The following is a 20,485-nucleotide window of genomic DNA, read 5'->3' as shown; positions in this document are numbered from 1 at the left end:
TACAATCTTCAGGACAGGTCAGTACTACTAAAATACTGACCGGTTGCATCCTCTACAACCAATGTGATCATCTTGAAGAACAATCTGGCCTTAAATAGCCATGTACTCTTATAATCTCCACCAGGCACAGCCAGAAGAGGACTGGTCACCCCTCAGTGCCTGGTTCCGTCTAGGTTTCTTCATATGTTCCTGCCTTTCTAAGGACTTTTTCCTAGCCACCTTGCTTTTACATCTGCATTGCTTGATGTTTGGGGTTTTATGCTGAGTTTCTGTATAGCACTTTGTGACATCTGCTGATGTAAAAAGGAGTTTTATAAATATATTTGATTGATTTGGAGGGTTTGAGATACCTTACCTTATCCAGACAATGTACTGTGAGCGTATAACAAGATAACGTGATTTGTTGAATTGAGAGTAATTGATGGAATTTCTTTCGATTGTTGAATTGCCTGGGCCAGGGGCTCCATAGACAATAGAAATAGCAGAGGTGTGATGGGATCACCTTGCCTGCGACTTCTAGTTATTCTGAACCGAACAGAGCAGGTATTGCCTGTATTCCTGCTGTATCCCTAGCAGGAATACCCCCCCCCCCCTAAAAAAGAGTCTAACAAAGAGTCACTGACCAACAACCAAAACGAAACAGGTGGGGTTTTAGAAGGGGTTCTGAAAGACACTCATGGGGGTGTCCACTGAACGTTTACTAGCAACAACTGGAACCTAAAAGACACCCACGAACGCCCATGAACGCTCACTAAATTTTCCCAAGAAGAGGCAAACAAAAGAAAAACCAACACAAAACTTAAAGACAGGAAGCAAACAAAAAGGGTGGAGAAAAACAAAAATCAGGAAAATCGGATAAAGGATTGTTTGTCTAGAACACAAAATAGGGAGAGCCAACTAAAGGTGTAAAACCTCCGCATCTATCAAGAGCACTGGGCCAGCCACTCTTAAATAGCACCTGGGCCAGCACAGGTGAAACACCTTCCCACTAACGAGACGGCAACAAGCACAGGTGTAACACATACTGACTTACGAGCTGACACCCATCGGTGCGCCCTACGTGCTAACGAGCTATACATCCAACCTCAAAACATAAATGGAAAAACCAAAGCCTGTAACAACTATGGCTGAAGGACTGGCATATAGTACTTTAATCATATTAATACAATTGGAGCCAAGTCCCATATGTTCCAAAACTGACCATAGATATGATCATTCAAGTCTATCAAAAGCCTTTTCTGCGTTCTTTATAGAAACGAGATAATCTTTGGTTAATTCATTTTAGTTCTCATAGTAATTCATCTGATTCAGACTCAATAGTTGCAATATCTGCTAATTGATCATTACTCCGAAGCTTGTTAGCCAGTAGACGACTGGGTTGATTAACATTGAAGTAATTGTTGAGTCTAACTCGATGGATTGCAAATTCTGCAGTCTGTCATATCAATACATTTAGTTGTGTCTTGACTTTGAAAAGAGTAGTCGCTACCTTGTCTGAAAAAAGTGTTTGTTGAGAACACTGTCGTTAACAACTTTTCCAATTCTAATATCTTCTATCATTTTGACAAACAGTTCAGTTAATTAGTAAAACCTTCAATACATTTATTTAAAATGTACCGCCCAAATAATTTTGTGTTTTTGTCAAGCAAGTATTTTCTTGTTTGGTAACCTCAATAAGACCATTTTGACAAGCTGGGTCAGACTGATGATGGCTGTCAATGTCGTAATAATACAGGTGACACACAGGTGTGCCCTCTACTTCTAGCCCCATATCAAAACATTGGTAATAATGCCACTACTGTTTGGGTCACTATGTGGGTGGAGACCCGGCTTCAAATACTATTTGAAATCATGTTAATACTTTGAGCGTTTGTTTTAGTCTGCCTGGAGTGCTAGGTGGGTGGGGTTTGCATTTTTGGGACTTTTCTATTGGTTCCCTTGAAACTGGCAAGCTCAATTGAGCACAGCTAAAGTTTTTGAAATCATTTAGTATAGTATTTGAACTCAGGTCACTGTGGGGGATGTCTCGTCAACAGTTTTTCATGTGGCAGTGACCATTTGACCTCCAACCCATAGGTCAGTCAAAAAGAACAGCTGGACAGAAGCAAGAAGCCAGTCAAAGAAGGCCAGTAACTGGAAAATTACATGTTACATGTGGCATGTTTGTAACTGGCTTTGTCAATAGACCTAACTAATGAACTTAATGGACCCAAGTTATATAACTGCACTCTATTCTCCTCTGCAAACTGGTCATCTCTGTATACCTGTCGCACAACCCACTGGTTGATGCTTATTAATAAAACACTCTTAGGCCTCACTCCCCCCTATCTGAGATACCTACTGCAGCCCTCATCCTCCACATACAACTGTTCTGCCAGTCACATTCTGTTAAAGGTCCCCAAAGCACACACATCCCTGGGCCGCTCCTCTTTCCAGTTCGCTGTAGCTAGCGAGCTTCATCTCTTCATTCAAAGACTCAATCATGGACACTCTTACTGACAGTTGTGGCTGCACGTGCTGTATTGTTGTCTCTACCTTCTTGCCCTTTGTGCTGTTGTCTGTGCCCAATAATGTTTGTAACATATTTTGTGCTGCTACCAGATTGGGCTGCTACTGTGTTGTGTTGCTACCGTGCTATTGTAATGTTGTCTCCGCAGGAGGCCTTTGGCCTTTTGGTAGGCCGTCTTTGCAAATAAGAATTTGTTCTTAACTGACTGCCTAGTTAAATAAAGGTTAAATAAAGTAAAATATATGCATATGGGTTTATGAAAATACTAGGAATCCGAGAACCTTGTAGTATAATGACAATAAAAATACCAAGAAGGATGACTAATGAAAAGTTATTGGACCAAGACGAAAGAACCATTGAAGAGTAAATGATATCGTCAATGAATAGGGTTGGGGTTCATTCCATTCAAATTCCTCTCAGTTCAAAGAATGATTGAAATCCAATTAATGGAGAGAAAAAATGTATTCAAAGTATCTCCCCTTGATTGTCTGACAGCTATACTATTATAGTTATAGCAAAAATATCCATTAGCTATCAAGCACAGTTATGTAATTTCATAGACCTCATGATTGTGTGTTATTGTAGTGTTCTACATGAAAGGCGTAGCTAAGTGTCATGGACTAGTATTTAGAACATGTCAATTGTATTTCACCTTGGAAAAAGGCCATGGAAATCCAGTAGTCAGTGAACGAATGTAGAATAAATCTTCTAAAGGAGCACTCTAACTGACTTGGTATAATTATAGAGTAATTACCCAACATGCTCAAACTCCTTATCTTTGGGCAAATGCAGAGGAGTATGCACAGCAGGGGTGTGTGTGTGTGTGTGTGTGTGTGCGTGCGCGCATGAGCATGCGTGCATAAGTGAGTGCATTGCAGGGTGGTACGGAATAATACTCTGTCTGCCAAGAAGTAGTAAATTATATAATAAGCGTTAGTCATTCGAAAATAATGATGATTGAGTAATGCAATACACCATTGAAAATAATAATGACCTAACTCCTGTCCACCCTCCTAGAAAGAATATGCTGCAGAAATGCTTCAGCTACAAGTGCATATAAAATGAAGAGAAGAGTTGAGTACATAGTATACAAAATATTTATTAAGTAGGCTACTGTAGCTTTACAATGAATACAACACCTAGCAAAAACATTTCAAAGGGAAAAGTGGTATGGATGGTATGAGTGCGGTTACATGCACACGATAATGTGATTATTGTGGTTAGTCATATTAATATAATGGTTCGATTAAACCGTTTACATGCTTTGCAAGAAGAACGAATTCCCTAATAATCATGTTCACATGGACACATCTGAAATAGGGCTACCCGATGGCACTGATAAATGCAGCAAATCGTCAATCAAAATATACGTTCTACCACAGCGGACATTTTATTTTTGGGAATAATATTTGATTCTGAATTCGAACGTATAAAGTTTGTATGTGAAAACTACTTCTAAGATGCATACATTCAGTTGTTCCAAACACACTCCGCTCACACTAAAAAGGGAGGCTCGATCGGCTGGTGCTAGCACATTCACAGATCAAATATACCGCTGGAACACCGAGTAAAGGTGTATACATGTCCTAATAATTCGAAAGATTGCTCAGAAAACAATGTGTGTATGTTGTCTTAGATTAGGATTTTACGGCGAAAACAAACAAGGTAAGGGGGTTGAGTGACTATTGTAAAGTCCGCCTACTGCCATAATCAGTTTCATATCAAATTATTAGTGTGCATGTAAATGTACTCAACAATCTGTCTTTAAACTAGGTTCTCCTCACAATCCATCAAAATACATTCATATTCGCGATTAGAAATAGCAACAAGTGTTAATTAGTTTGTTTATGACAACGCATTTCTTTTACGTTCAACAATCATCATTCTGGACCATGGAGAAAAAGAAAGTACACAAACTCGACCACGAACCGGCGCAATATTCTTCCGCCAGTCTCTTCTTATCAACTGTGCAAGATTTGGCACCCGATGGGGAAACATAAGGAGAAGAATGTGTCTGAATGGTAGTCCTTGGAACAACAACATCTCTGGGTGTATTGTTAAGTTTGAAATGGGCTTCCTTAGGAGCTTTTCTGCACATTCCTGCTTTAATCAAAGCGGTGGAGTCCAAGCATAATTTCTTCTGTTTCTTTAGAGCACGCGTAATCTGTTTCCAGTAGGCTTTGGCGTTGGACTCGTACCCAGGGCAAGTGGCTGGTTTGGCCACATATTTGCAGTCGAAACTTGTTTCCCCTTTTTTGCAGTTCACGTCAAGCACAAAGGCATCATCACCTGTCGCAACCCAAGTGCACTGCGTCTGGTCTTTGGTGGAGAATTTGCCCTTGAAAACACCCTTTCCTCTGGGGCTGCTGTCTTTATTCGCTGGAGACGGGACGGAGGGCTTTGGTTGCTCTCTGTCAATTGGTTCCCCTTTTTCTTTCTCCTTCATCCCGCTTTTTTTGGATCCTTGACATTTAGCAACCATAAACTCCTGAGATATGCAGGAAATAACCAGCAAGACGGCTAAATTGGTAAGGAGCGCCATGTCCCGCTAAAATATCTGCAGAAATGGCATAGTTATTAGTACAGTAGGCCTCCAATTCAAATAATTGGTACTGTAGCCTGTTACAACATGGCAGCAGAGAATATTTATGGAGGATAATGGCATATAATATTTAACACAACATAAGTGGTTATTTTAGTCAGCTCACCTGTGGATTTGGAAAGATGGAAATTATTCAATTTCGTTATGACACCTGGGGAACGTGCATGTGGCATTTATAGAGCACAGACACACCCACCACCGCCTTATTCCCTCATGCCACACACATGGAACATGGGCCTAAACACACACACACACACACACACACACACACACACACACACACACACACACACACACACACACGTTTGTTTTACAATTGATTCCCATTCAAAATCCTATTTTTCCTTACCTTAACCCTTAACCTAACCATAACGGTAACCCAAAATCCCTAACTCTAATAGCAACCCTATCCCTAATTGTAAACCTAACCCCTTAACCAAAAACAGTAATTTTACTTGTGCTGTCTGGTTTGCTTAATATAAGGAATTTTGAAAGATTTATACTTTTATATTTTAACAATTAAATGCACTTTTAAAACTTAAGTATATTTAAAACCAAATACTTTTAGAATTTTACTCAAGTAGTATTTTACTGGGTGACTTTCACTTTTACTTGAGTCATTTTCTATTAAGTTATCTTTACTTTTACTCAAGTTTTTCCACCGCTGGTATATGCACCCATGAACTGTTCCAGTAAAAGTGCAGTGAGCAACGAATTGAAAAAAATATATATTTAAAGAAGTTGATACAACAGCGTCACTTACTGGGGGAAAAAGAGACACAGCACCTCTAAAAGGGTTGTATTTCAGACAAAGAAAAACATTGTAGTCAAAAACGTTTTGCCTGCTGGTATTTAAAAAATAGTGAGAGAAAGGCTTTGAACCTAAAGCAAGGCATTAAGGAACACAGACACACTAAAAATAATTAAGAACACACATTTATTTATTACATACACATGTCGACATTCATTGATTGATTGTGACCTTTCAGTCCAATGAACCAGTGGTAGAGCTGAATATGCCAGTCTAAATGTGAATGACACAACCTTATGCATTTCAATACATGGTTTATGGTGATACAAACGTACACATAAACAAACATACAAAAAAGGCAAAACCAATGGCGTATCTGCCTTAGGAGAGACCATTATAGGGTATCATAGGTTTGTCTGAAAAAACAAACTGTAAAAAAACTGTCACCAACAGTAAAAACCGTCACCAAAATGAGTACCATGTGCAAGACGATGGATTTAATGATCTGTCCATACCCGATCCACACATTCAGATATGGATGCTTTTAGTTGTCATTGTGACCCTTGGAATTATGTTTTTGGTATTGGTCTCGATGGAACTTAATATTAAGTAACTGGTGTCACAGCTTTTTTTTGTTTATAAAATGTTTCGGTCAAAGTGTTACCTGAAATTAACATTTTTAGTTGGCACAAACTTAGCTCCAAAAATTAATCAATTTAAGATTGTGTTGCTCAAATTGTCTCATATGTTAATTCAACTAGAAATTATTATTTGAGTATCTTAACTAAAAAAGGCGGTGGAACTAATTGCAACAACTTAGATATTTGACACACATGATTACATTGTGCATGTATACATTCATTCATATTCAACATGTGGGATTTGAACAAGCTCTTGGTTCACAGCATGCCAATCTTCCTGCTATGCCACCATGCCTGTCAATGACTGTTTCACCTGTATTGGAACACTTTGCACTTCAGTAAGTAAATATCAGATCTGTTAAAAGTACATTAGAGAACAAATATTTTATTTATCATAGTGATTAAGGAGTAACTTGCTCCCGAGTGGCGCAGCGGTCTTAGGCACTGCATCTCAGTGCTAGAGGCGTCACTACAGACACCCGGGTTTGAATTCAGGCTGTATCACAACCAGCCGTGATTGAGAGCCCCATAGGGCGGAGCACAATTGGCCCAGCGTCGTCCAGGTTTGGCCAGTGTCTGTTGCCATTGTAAATAAGAATTTGTTCTTAACTGACTTGCCGAGTTAAATAAAGGTTAAATAAATAAAAACATCAGACAACTATACAGAAAAACATCAAATTGCTGAAATAACTAAGTTAAATCAATGGTGAGAGAGAAGCCAGATTAACTGATAATTGACACCAACATGGTGGCATAGCAGGAAGATAGGAATGCCATGAACCAAGAGGTTGTGAGTGCAAAGCCCAGGAGATGACATGTTGAATAATAATGACTGTATAAATGAACAATGTAATGATGTATGTCAACGTGTAAGATATGTAAGTTGAAAACATTGTATGTTAAAACCACTGTGTGTAACCAGTTGCACACCTGTATTAGTTAAGATTCACAAATCATTTATAGTTGAATGAACATATGAGACAAGTTTTCTAGAGTTGGAGCTAAGTTTGGACCAACTATTTTTTTTGTTTCTCGAGGTAACACTTGGACTGAAAAGTTCAGTAAACTAAAAAAGACTATGTAACTAGTTACTTAATAATAATTTGTTGAAACAAGTAGATTTTTGTATTACAGTGCACAAATCATGGTGAAATGGCAGGCTGGAAAGTTGTTTGATTGACAGCAGTGTCAGCATGATCATTTCCGCAAAGAGGGTGTTAGAACTCTCTTCTACCATTTATCAAAGTCATTTTCTGGAAAACCACTCTGAGCACCTCTTTAGACAGACTTTTGAAGTAATCTTCAAAAGAAATCTACATCTGGGAAAGAGGGAGCAAAAAGTAAATATAGTGAATAGGTTGACGTTTTCTACACTCAGTAAAATACTCAACACACTTTTTACAGACCTGAGTTAATTTCAGGTATTTGATCGACAGACATACTTTTTCATACAAATGATCATCATGATAATATACAATGCTATGACTACAATTAAGAAAATATCAACAGCCAACTTTTTAAACTCACCTTCATTATTAGTTCTGAAACCAATCAATGACATAGGAACAGATGCCTTGGAGTGACCGCCAACAATACTCTTGTGCCAGCTGTTTGGCATTGCTCTTGACAGTGGGCTTGGTTGGTTTCAGAGCGGTTGGTTTGGGGGTCAGAAGCTTTTTTAGAACAGCTGTCTTGTTCACTGCTGGCTTGACTGGTTTTGAGCCTGCTGGTTTTGAGCCTGCTGGTTTTGAAGCTGCTGGTTTTGCTGCTGCTGGTTTTGCTGCTGCTGGTTTTGCGGCTGCTGGTTTTGCCTGCTCAGGTCTGGATTGCAGTGACTTTGTAGGTGCTGGTCTTGCTTCTGTTCGGGCTTTTTCAGGTTTTGTAGGTGCTGGTCTTGCTTCTGGTTTTGCTGGCTCTGGCCTGGCTTTCTCTGGTTTAGTTTGCTCCGGCCTTGCCTGCTCTGGTCTTGCTGATTTAGCTTCAGGCTTGGTTGCGGCTGGCTTAGCCTGCTTGGTGAATGGTACCTTGGGGGTCTCTGGTTTTGCCTGGTTTGGCTCTTGGGCTTTCTCTGGCTTTTCAGGGATTGCTGCTGGTGCGGCCTCGGGCGTGGAGGAAGCAGAGAACACCATCTGTGCGTCTTCCGGTGCCCTCTTGCACATTTGAGGCTTGATAGCTTTGGGTGCCTGGCAGGCGTTTTGTAGTTTCCTCAGGTCCCACATGATCTGGGTGAAATAGTGGTGAGGGTTGTTGTTGTAGGGACGGCACATCTGGGGCTTACCCGTGTACTCGCACCAGTATGTTCTCTCGGCACCCTGGCACAATATCCTCAGCCTGGTGACATTTCCCTGGCCGGTGACACTCATGGTGCAGAAGTCCTTTGCCTTGTTGTTGAACTGGATGGGGTCCTCCCAGACACTCTTCCTGTTCTCTGCAGCAGCAGTAGCAGCACCACCATTGCCTGCCCTCGTGTTGCCATTCTCATTCTGTCCCTCCACTGCCCAGAGACAGCAGGCGAGGAGCAGCAGTGCACCGGCCCGAGTCCACATGGTTATACCAGATGCTTGAGTGCGAGAGAGGGAGTGAGATTGGGACTGTAGAAGCTGAGGGTCCCTCTTGCTATTTATGGGCTTTGCACACAAAGAGGGCATTCAGGTGAAAAAAAGTCTGGGCTACAAGAGCCCTCCTGAAGAGGGGAGGAGAGTAGTGCCCCCCTCTGCAATGTGACTATAATTTATGCTTGTCTAGCGACTGTCAATGAAAGCCAGGGCCACATGCAAAACCAATTGGGATGAAGCAAAATAGGCTGGGAACATTGATGCCCACACGTTTAACCAGGTTTTATGTAATCGACCATATTATAAGCAATTTAGAAATACAAATGTTTAATTGAGAAATATGTCAAGCAAGACTTTGTGGACTTTATCGTTTGAGAACAATTCCCCAGACTGTCATTAATTTTGAGAAGCTTGGCGCACTGATGCCAACATAATATTTATCTAATCGTCCACCACGCCACTTTAATCATTCACCACGCCAATTTTTTCCCCTCAGTTTTAGATACTGTTCAACTCAATACTACAACGTGTTTTAAAATGCTATCCTGCAAGGACATGTTGAATTGTTCAAGGTTCATTGCTGTTTTAAAGGTAGTTGAGGTTTACAACCATACAGCACAGCCTATAATTTCCTTCCAAAAATAAACACAATAAAATCTGAAACTGGAGACTGGGGAGAAACTTGAGGGAAAAAATCCAAGAAGTTCCAAACAAATATGCATGTGGGTGGCGGTAGGTCAATCTAGCGTGTCACACAGGAAGTAATTACTGTGCCAGTTAAGAAAGAACAAGAATAACCCATAATAGAGTTGCTGACGCGAGACAACAGTATGTATGTAACATGGCTGTTCAGCGAGTGTGTGTGTCTGTGACATAGCAAGGGGGTAGCAGCACATGCCTCTTGCAGCTTTATTTTCCTAACGGGGAAGAAAGGGCTCCTTGTGAGTGACGCGGAATCTGTCATGTAAACATCCGGTGCAGGTTCGCTTCACTTTGTGGAATCAAAGGGCCAGGCATTTATCCATCCCACTCTCTCCCTCAGCATGTTAATAGCTACAGCTGGGGCGGCAGGTAGCCTCGTGGTTAGAATGTTGGACTAATAACCGGAAGGTTGCAAGGTTGAATCCCTGAGCTGACAAGGTAAAAATCTGTCGTTCTGCCCCTGAACAAGGCAGTTAACCCACTGTTCCTAGGCTGTTATTGAAAATAAGAATTTGTTCTTAACTGACTTGCCTAGTTAAAATCAAATAAATTAAAATATGCTTTGCAGAGTGGAAAGAATTGCAAAGGTGGTGAACCAAAATCACTGCAGACAGCCTGAGGAATGATGAACTACAGTTAGGGTTGCAAAGGGAGGGTATATTACTGGGAACTGTTGAAGTTGACCAGTAAACCACCAGAATTTTGGTATCTTTCAAAGATTTTATGTAATCTATCACAATACATCTAGTAGCCCTTTTGGGTACTTCAGATTATAACAGGTGTTTGTCATTATCTCTGGCCCTGTGTGGCCTTATCACATCTAAAATATATGAAATAAGATGATTTAAAAAAAATTATTACGACAAAGCTGTGAAACATTATCCTAAATATAAACCATAAACTAAGGGAATACCATTGCAGTTTAATATGAGGGTTTCAGCATTAAATATCCTTTACTTAATTTTTTACACTTTTATTTATTTTACTATTTGTATTTGTTGTCAATGTTTTGTTGTCAAACTGGTGGCAGTTGTGAAGAAAAGTGGCTACTGTAGTTGAAAGAGTTGCAGAGTTAATTGAAAATTGTGCCATTGTTGATTAGATGCTTTTTAATTTATTAGGCTATTTTCTTCTGCTATGCTTTATCTTGGCCAGGTCGCAGTTGCAAATGAGAACTTGTTCTCAACTAGCCTACCTGGTTAAATAAAGGTGTTCTCAACTAGCCTACCTGGTTAAATAAAGGTGTTCTCAACTAGCCTACCTGGTTAAATAAAGGTGTTCTCAACTAGCCTACCTGGTTAAATAAAGGTGTTCTCAACTGGCCTACCTGGTTAAATAAAGGTGTTCTCAACTAGCCTACCTGGTTAAATAAAGGTGTTCTCAACTAGCCTACCTGGTTAAATAAAGGTGAAATAAATAAATACAATTAAATAAAAGGCTATTTTCTTTTGAACAATATGGTCTCTCTACTAGAAACTCATGGACAATATAGACACAGATATAAAAAATGAATACTATATATGATTTAAAAAAGTTATTCAAGTATAAATTACCATTGTTACCATAGATTTTCTGTTAATAACAAAATTATAGATGATTCCAGTAACTTTCGTAAATTACCAGTAGCTTTGCAACCCTAGCTATGGTTAATAATCAAAATACAATTCCCTAAGATTTTAAATAGAACCAGCTTGAATGTATCCAATGACTCCCTCTAAAGTATAAAGGCATTACCCAATCTTCTTTAACCAGTTGCACATTTAGGGTGAGGGAGAAGTGGTCATGTGGTATGTGCGGACTAGATGCCAAATGACTGTGAAAAACGCCAAGTCCTCCTAGCCCATTGGAAAAGATGATAATCTCCTTTTCAAAATAGCGGGTACGTAATGGAGTACACCATGTTCTATATCCGACAGTGGAAATATAAGACTGGTCTTTTTTTTTTTTTTTTGGTAATATCTCAAATATGCCAGTCCACTGTCTCATGTCAAATGTTCCTGATCATATGTAGATAATGCTTTACACAAGACAAAGGACATGGTGTCCAAAATAGGAGACCCCTTGCCCTTAACCTGTGTTTTTTCAATTCGAGAATGTTTGGTTTCTCCAGCAGTCACTTGGTGAGACACATGAAATAAAAAAAAAATTTGTATACAAGAATGAAATTGAATGTTTTATTCACAATTTATACACTTTCAGATCACCATCATGGGCACTCATTTCCAATGGGCACCAGCAGTGCCAACATTACAGTTTTACCCTTAAAACAACCAGTAAACATTGCACCCACTATCTAACCAGATGGTGCATACAAAATGTCTGTCTTAAGCACTCAGTAAAATAGCGTGTGATGTAATAAGCATACACAGGTAAGCAGTCTGCAGGCATGTACTTAAGTAATAGTTATTGGGAAGTGAAGCTTCTGTCCGAGACGCAATGGGCAAGATCAGTTCAAACCATTAAGAAGTCCTCACTCCTCTCATCAACAAACCTCTACTGGCTTAATGCCATTTGATTGACAGCACATGGTAGTTAAGTAGGCTAATGACCCCCATCTTTAAGAAGCAGACAGTGGTGGAGAAGGAACATAACCTGTAAACAAGTGAGAACAGATGGGTCATATTATCGGGGTGGCATGTACAGCACGTTAATGTTTTTCAGCATAATCCATCCGGGTGTCATCATTCACTTTAAGCAATACATCTCTTATATACAATCAACTCTTCAATACATTTACCCTTCTGTAGTTCCATAGGTACCAATAGCTATTGTGGGATAAAACATTATAATATTGAAACAATATACTATGTATAACTGTTAAACAACTAAAGACCTGAGACCTACAGTAAGAATAGCATTTGGCTTCAAATAGCAGTTCTCCACTTTAAGGTTTGACCACTACAATAGCCAAAAATATATCTTGATTAACATGCCGTGTTAGTTTACTCAACATGATACTTTGCATTATTGTTAATAAATTAACGAACTAAGGAATGTTATAGTCTCCTGACATTTCTGTTCAGGTTCATGTGATATTCCACCTGTTATGCACTGATATGAGACATTTCCTCATATCTTACAAATATGGTGGTCATCAGTCAAAATTCTATTTTTAAACAGGTCTAACAGTCATCTGTCAGTATGCCTCAGCAAGGATAACAACCTCTGTCTGTCTTCTAATGTTGCAAACATACAAAAGTCATGCTATTTTGTAATTGTCCTTATATTATTCAAGCACAAACATATAGGCCTACGATCCACGACCTTCAAGTCTTTTTCCACACCGAGGTTGTGTTTCAAACATCTCTCCCAATCAGTTAGTAAAACATCATTCAACTAGGACAAGAAATGGAAATGTTCTTGTAACAGCTCTACATGACCTTCAAAATACCTTTTCAGTTGCTTTTTACAAAACACAGAAGAGGTACAAAAGGTTTGAGAGTACACAGCCCTCTGAATTGTTGTTGTGTCTGCAGTTTGAACTCAGCCTCGGCTCAGACTAATGTAAACACAGGCACAACAGACATCTGTGTGTGGTGAAGGATGAAGGTCAACCGACACTGTCTCAGATGTACACCTTCCTTATTGTTCCCCAGGGAAAATCAAAGGAAGAGTTGATGACAACACCTTGTGTAGTGTCTGAGGGGTCCTATTGGACACTGGATATCCAGAAGAGGTTGTGACTGGGCAGGAGGATGTTGTCAGTAAATAGATCCATGGAGATAGAGGAAGAGAGGGCCAGGTGAACACATACAAAAGACATCAGCTTCTTGTTAGGGGCTTCTTCTGCCAGTAAGGACATATTTTCTGAGCTTTGTCTTGTTCAAGGGGTGGGAAGTGGATGGGGTCCTAAAAATAGATTAAATATAATTCAACACTGAGTAATAATGCACTGATGTAAAATTATTTACACGGATAGCCAATAACGTGGTATGTTTCTACACGGATAGCCAATAACGTGGTATGTTTCTACACGGATAGCCAATAACGTGGTATGTTTCTATACGGATAGCCAACAACGTGGTATGTTTCTACACGGATAGCCAATAACGTGGTATGTTTCTACACGGATAGCCAATAATGTGGTATATTTCTACACGGATAGCCAATAACGTGGTATGTTTCTACACGGATAGCCAATAACGTGGTATATTTCTACACGGATATCCAATAACGTGGTATATTTCTACACGGATATCCAATAACGTGATATATTTCTACACGGATAGCCAATAACGTGGTATGTTTCTACACGGATAGCCAATAACGTGGTATGTTTCTATACGGATAGCCAATAACGTGGTATGTTTCTACAGGGATAGCCAATAACGTGGTATATTTCTACACGGATAGCCAATAACGTGGTATATTTCTACACGGATAGCCAATAACGTGATATATTTCTACACGGATAGCCAATAACGTGGTATGTTTCTACACGGATAGCCAATAACGTGGTATATTTCTACACGGATAGCCAATAACGTGGTACATTTCTACACGGATAGCCAATAACGTGGTACGTTTCTACACGGATAGCCAATAACGTGGTATGTTTCTACACGGATAGCCAATAACGTGGTATGTTTCTACACGGATAGCCAATAACGTGGTATATTTCTACACGGATAGCCAATAACGTTGGTATGTTTCTACACGGATAGCCAATAACGTGGTATGTTTCTACACGGATAGCCAATAACGTGGTATGTTTCTACATGGATAGCCAATAACGTGGAATATTTCTATGCTAAAAGTGATCGTAGAAAATACTAACAGTATATAAATCATATAGTGGAAACGTACAATCTAGTGTTTCAGTTCCAGTTTCCGATGGCCCTGTAGAAGAGAAGATACTGTATCAGAAAATATTTACATTTATATGCATCAGATTTAATTGGATAATTCAGAAGCTTATTGCTTTTGCCATTGCGAGACTCGAGGGAGAAATGAAAGCAATGAAATGTGAGTTTTGAAATGAGAGAAGTGAGACTTTAGTTTTAAACTGTATAAGTCAATAGGAATAGCAAACACACACACAGCGGGTCTGGTCTACAGTAAGTTTACAAGTGGTTAGACACAAATACCATCAAACCATATGCAGTTTAAGGTTTATAAGTGATTCCAAAAACAGCAATCCTCACCGTGAAGACTTTCTGAAAAGTCAGTGAAGCAGACATAAAAGCGCTAAAACAAGCTGTGAAGAGGGGGTAGCATAAGAAAAATAAAGACAATTATAGTGTCAAGCAAAGGATGAGACAAGAGAGAAGAGACTGTGGAAGCTCTGGAAGTTTTTCGGAGTGGCAATGCTATGCAGACAACCAGCAGATTATGGCATGAAGAGAGAACAAGGCAGGGAGGATAATGCTGAGGAGGTGGATGGAGAGACGTCGTCCCAGTGATCAGTGGTTCTCAGTACCTTTCTGGAGCCGGTCAAAAAGCCCGGCCTTCTCTCACCAGTCGATATGCCTAGGGGGAGCTGAGGCCCTTGGGAACCTAGTCATAGTGTCATAGGCAGGGATGCTAGAGGCACAGGGGTACAGAGATGGGGGACAACATCAATGGCAGGAACAGGGAACATTCGAGGGTCGACCATTTTGTAAGACCATGCCTCTCGCTTCCAGGTCCTTCACTTGACGAGAGCAACGGGGCAGGCATTTCCCAAGACACAGAAAGCAGAACCACTCCATTGACACTTGCTGAGGGCTTGAGGCAAACCAGGGATGGCATGATGCATGCAGTCACCATACACATGCTACATATGCACTGAACTGGAGGAATAATAACCACTCTATCCAAAATTATTTTCTATTGACTTTGAGACAAGACAACCATGGTGAATTGGTGATTATTGAGTTGGTTGTAATAAGACAAGCCAACCATGGTGAACTGCTGATTATTGGGTTGGTTGTAATATGACAAACCAACCATGGTGAACTGCTGATTATTGGGTTGGTTGAAATATGACAAGCAAACCATGGTGAACTGCTGATTATTGGGTTGGTTGTAATATGACAAGTGGTGGCAGGTTGGTTATTGTTCTTTTCCCTTTTCAGTCATTCTGTGGAGATGCTCTCTGTGTCTGGACACTGTTATAGTTTAAACATGTTGGCTGTCCAGAGATGTCTTTTGTACATTTCAATGAAAACCATGCCGTTAGAGGTTGTTAGAAGAAGTTAGTCACATGAGCAGTTGTCTCAGTACCACACCAAAGCAGACATGCTTGCCTCTCTTTTAGCCTCTCTTTGAGCAAAAGGATCACGTGTACATTCACAGCAGTTTACCCAATTCTAAAGAAGACAAGACATGCAGGGAATTTTATGTCACTTGATCAAGTGCACAGAGCATGCAGTGGGTAAGTTAGTAATGCTCCAAAGGTCATGCCGAACCCAAAACACACAAGCCGTAAACAGTGGCCTAGCTACCTTGCTCACAAGCTCCCAATGCTGGAGCCGCAACAAAGCAGAGAGTCCAGCTGACCTCCAGATGTGTCTGAGGGGCTAGCCAAACCCCTAGGGCATGCAGTGTCCCATCCACCTTATTTAACCATCTCACTGAGTAACTGACTGCCCCCAGGCCAACATGCCGCCCCTGCCCCCATCCCTCCCTGAAACATGCCATGCAAATTGATTATTTCCGTAGGCCTGCTTTATATTTAGTTTACCTTGTCATTACAGGGTTTTGGATACCTTGTAAACACTCATTATGATAACCATTATTACCAATTTCCATACTGAAACAAAACATTGCATAAAAACAACATGAGGTAAGAGACATGGCATGCCATCAACCCTCGGCAATAAAAGGCTTTTCTCTAAATAGGAATAGGATTCTAGACGTAAATGTTTCCATATAGAAAGTTGTGAACGTATAAACCACAGCATTTTATCTTACATCTTAACTTACAAAAACAGAGGTGGAATTTTTGCTTTTGTAAGATAATGGTTGTAAGAGCCCTTAATGATCAACGAGGGTAATTTCTTCAAGATAGCACACAAAGGAAATCCAAAATGATCCACCAAGAGATGCATTTCATAGCTAAAAATGTAAAGCCAGCACCATGAGATCTATGTACAAAATCCACAGAAAAGCACAGATGTACCAATGAGATATACTGGAAGGAGAAAGGAGAGGTAAAATGGGTAAAATGAATCTTACGTTTTCATGGGAATTGTCTCAATGCTACAAAGATACAAAAAAGCAAAAATGTTAATGAAATGCACTAGAAGGTTTTGGGCACAATAGTACTGATCAGGTGACATCGATACACGTCATTGATCAAGACACTTGGTGACTTGTCTATGGCATTAATTCACTACTGTAAGTGCCTGGGCGAGGCGAGGGCGACTGAAGGATGCATAAAACAACATGAATAGCATTCCACAACTCTTAATACGCTGTTTGTTTTCTTACAGTGCAAAGTGCTTGACAGAGAGAAATTAAATGAAAAATAAGGATGAAGAATATGGAAATAGTAGGAATGGTTATCACAAAGTAAAATGCCAAGTTCCAGAAACAGATGAACTGCAAGGGAAAAGAGAGCAAGACAAAGAGAGAGAATGAAGCAGTAGAAAGTGTTAGGTTACTGTAACTTGCTACTCCTATTAATACTACTTACTACTAAGTTACTACTATGTGCTACTAAGTTACTACTATGTACAACTACTTTAAAGCTATAGAAATAAGAGGGGTAAAAGATAGTAAACAAGAAAGAAAGGAGTAGCTAGCACCACAGCACAGAAGCAACTCTATAACCTCGTATTTAACTTGTCGGTTGTGGGACTGAATCAAATTGTGTTAATTACCACTTTGTAATCCTGACTCCGCCCCATTTCAGTCTCTTTAATGCGTATAAGGGTCTAAAAAGTCAGTGTTTGCCCTAGATTCTTTTCGAGGCGGGGCGCAAAGGCCTCAAATCAACTGTATGGTCTCTTTAACCAAATAGGCAGGGGGAAAGTGCTAGGTGTTGTGGGCCATTGGCAGGGAAGAAGGCTGTAATAAGGATCCCCATACATCAAACTAATCACTGGGTTGCACTACAAATTAACAGCAGGGAACTTCCAAACCTCAGCTATAGTTGAATTAAGAGGATGATCCAATGGTTCTTTCCAGATATGACAAACTGTTTGTGACAGCATAATATTAACGGTGGAGTAGAGATACTCACTCATCGTAAACATCCTCTGTGTCCATTCTACGGTAAAACTTTGCCAGTTTTACTGACAGGATGATGCTAGGAAGGAGGAACAGGGCACAGCAGCCTAGGCCAAACCAGAATGTGTTCTGAGAAACAGAGAAAACAGAGATAGTGCCGTGTCAGTGGATCCGATGTCCAGGCATAAAGCAGCCCTGTGTTCGTGTTCTCTTTAGATTTACCACCACCAAAACGTTGAGTAAATGATCAAGACATATGGTATACTGGTTTATGAAATAAAGTATAGCAATGGTTAGTTAGAACAAAATGTTAAACATATGAATCATTTATTATTTCATTACTGGGTGACTTTTCAACACTGGAGCTTTAGGTGTGAAGTATAACACCATACACTGTCTACACTTCTCAGCCCTGTAGATTCATAAAGGACTTTCCATCATTTTGGACATCAATGTCTGCAGAGTGTGTATCTGTTTGTGTCTGTGCATGTTTGTGTAGAGGGGGCAGTTTAGCCAGCTCTAAATGAGAAAACCACTGAGTCATAAAGTCATCATAGCTATGACATAACAGTGCGTAACAGCCTCATAGTCTGTTTTAGAGAATGAACACTCTCATGATACATTTGGCTCCCCTCCAATCCCACTGATAGTCAAAGCGTCACAGCTTTGCTCTGTTTCCATGTTAGGTAACCAGCTCCATTCCTCCATCCTTACCAGATACACTGTGCTGTTGTCTCTTCTCTACTCTATAGACTCAGTGTGGAAACTATTGTGGTGTGTAGCTATTGTGGAATGACTAGAAGCACTAACTCTTTCCTGTGTTCCTGTACCTTTGTTCCGGGACACTAGTAAAATTACCCATTGAGCTTTAACAAGCGCTTTGGTCGGTGCTGAGTGTCCAGAAACATCCTGTTCCCAGTCCAAGTCAATTAGCTGGCGCTGGAACCTATGGAGTCCCTAAGTGGCTATTTGTTCCACTTCATTAGGGGAGGCAGAGATGCTTCCTGCCATTGGGAGTGTGTTAGTAACAAGGCCCCATGCCGACAGGACAGATGTCGGGATTATGTAAGGCTGGTTTTATTTCCTTCTCCTCTCTTTCTCTGGCTCTGTCTCTCGCTCCCCATCTCTGCAGCACTCTGTAGGGTGCCCCACTGCGCGCTGCCAAGTAGCTCTCACTGATCATGTGCTGGATTTCGGGGCCTGTACGTTCTAAATCAGGCGAGGTTGGGGGCAATGGTGTGTAGGTGTGATTTGAAGGGGTGAGGTGCGTAGGTGTGTGTGATTGGAGGGGGGTGACTAGCCAAAGTACTGTAGCCATCTTTTTCCTTAAAGTAGCCATCTTTTGCCAGCTTTGCACACTCTTGGCATTCTCTCAACCAGCTTCATGAGGTAATTACCTGGAATGCATTTAAATTAACAGGTGTGCCTTGTTAAAATTAAATTTGTGGAATTTCTTTCCTTCTTAATGAGTTTGTGCCAAACAGTTGTGTTGTGACTAGGTAGGGGTGGTATACAGAAGATAGCCCTATTTGGTAAAAGACCAATCCATTGTGACTACTTTGAAGAATCTAAAGTCCATTTTGATTTAACACTTTTTTGGTTACTACATGATTCCATATGTGTTATTTCATAGTTCTGATGCCTTCACTACTATTCTACAAAAAAACTTATTCCGGTATAGTAACATGTGATCCTTCTCCGGAGACCAACCTCCCCCCGTATACCAACCACCCAACTGACGTTTCAGGCATGTTTTCAAAGGACCCCTTATATTGCTTTTTTAGTTACCAACGAGTCGACCAAGAAGCTGCAGGCTACGATCTCCACTGTGTCCACAATGTTGCTGAAGGGTTTGCAGGCTGCTACCTCCATGGTCAGCTGGGTAAACCATGCAGACAAAGGGCATCTGTTACAGTTATACTATTGGCGAACAATTATGAAAGATGTCGGTTGGAATTTCTGGAAAATGAATGGATGTTATAGCTTTACACATGGACGATTGATGACTAAGTTGATTGCAAACAAGTCAGCAGAGCTGTTACTTTTGGCACAATTCAATAAAGTTGTGAGAAGCAGTCTTTTCAAACAGTACAACAGTAATTTACCAGCACTCAGTACTGCTCAGTACTACTTCATCTAATTTCCTCCTTATGCTACAGGGTTCAAGGCTCAACAGGGGAAAACAAGGTTCAAGGCTCACAGGGGAAAACAAGGTTCAAGGGTCACAGGGGAAAACAAGGTTCAAGGGTCACAGGGGAAAACAAGGTTTAAGGGTCACAGGGGATACTAGGTTTAAGGCTCACAGGGGAAACAAGGTTCACAGGGAAAACAAGGTTCAAGGCCCAGAGGGGAAAAAACAAGGTTCAAAGCTCACAGAGGAAATTCCAAAGTTGGTTTCCATTTGTGTTCTTTCTATTTTTAGACCCCAAAGTCTTAACATTCTCTGGGAATGAGCAGTTGATAAGCTGTATGTCAACATAGTTTGGGAGCTAACACTAGTTTATCTTCTACGTCATAATTCTAATATAAGAACTGTAATAGGCATTCAAAAACTGTTGGGACACAAATACT

General features: G+C 40.3%; 3 protein-coding genes across 14 annotated transcripts in view; all 3 read right to left on the bottom strand.

Moving 5' to 3' along the window:
• Positions 1 to 3,592: 3,592 nt before the first annotated feature.
• fgfbp1a (fibroblast growth factor binding protein 1a) lies at positions 3,593 to 5,338 on the bottom strand. The gene is made up of 2 exons (XM_021561437.2): positions 5,218 to 5,338; positions 3,593 to 5,066 (listed from the first exon to the last, which is right to left on the bottom strand). Exon 2 carries the CDS (start codon positions 5,049 to 5,051, stop codon positions 4,380 to 4,382), a length of 672 nt encoding a protein of 223 aa, XP_021417112.2. The 5' UTR covers positions 5,052 to 5,066; positions 5,218 to 5,338; the 3' UTR covers positions 3,593 to 4,379.
• Positions 5,339 to 6,029: 691 nt separating this feature from the next.
• Positions 6,030 to 9,112, bottom strand: LOC110488946 (fibroblast growth factor-binding protein 2). 2 transcript variants are annotated; one of them, XM_036943104.1, is made up of 3 exons: positions 8,284 to 9,112; positions 8,031 to 8,253; positions 6,030 to 7,822 (listed from the first exon to the last, which is right to left on the bottom strand). In XM_036943104.1, exons 1-2 carry the CDS (start codon positions 9,047 to 9,049, stop codon positions 8,039 to 8,041), a joined length of 981 nt encoding a protein of 326 aa, XP_036798999.1. In that variant the 5' UTR covers positions 9,050 to 9,112; the 3' UTR covers positions 6,030 to 7,822; positions 8,031 to 8,038. The 2 variants fall into 2 exon arrangements, with proteins under 2 accessions (XP_036798999.1, XP_021417110.1); XM_021561435.2 differs by having other exon boundaries at positions 8,031 to 9,112.
• A 2,808-nt stretch (positions 9,113 to 11,920) lies between these two features.
• Positions 11,921 to 20,485, bottom strand: part of LOC110488945 (prominin-1-A) — a 112,831-nt gene continuing 104,266 nt past the window's right edge. For 6 of the 11 annotated variants that reach the window (XM_036943092.1, XM_036943095.1, XM_036943094.1 and 3 more), the window contains 7 exons: positions 19,703 to 19,792; positions 17,928 to 18,043; positions 16,919 to 16,942; positions 16,425 to 16,493; positions 15,180 to 15,283; positions 14,567 to 14,599; positions 11,921 to 13,609 (listed from right to left, as the gene is read on the bottom strand). In XM_036943092.1, coding sequence (XP_036798987.1) covers positions 15,214 to 15,283; positions 16,425 to 16,493; positions 16,919 to 16,942; positions 17,928 to 18,043; positions 19,703 to 19,792 — 369 coding nt within the window. In that variant the 3' untranslated portion in view covers positions 11,921 to 13,609; positions 14,567 to 14,599; positions 15,180 to 15,213. The other 5 variants (XM_036943098.1, XM_036943100.1, XM_036943103.1 and 2 more) reach the window with 3 other exon arrangements.

The sequence above is a fragment of the Oncorhynchus mykiss genome, chromosome 14, assembly GCF_013265735.2.
Source record: "Oncorhynchus mykiss isolate Arlee chromosome 14, USDA_OmykA_1.1, whole genome shotgun sequence".
Taxonomy (NCBI): Eukaryota; Metazoa; Chordata; class Actinopteri; order Salmoniformes; family Salmonidae; genus Oncorhynchus; species Oncorhynchus mykiss.
This window is presented reverse-complemented; position numbering and strand designations above follow the sequence as displayed.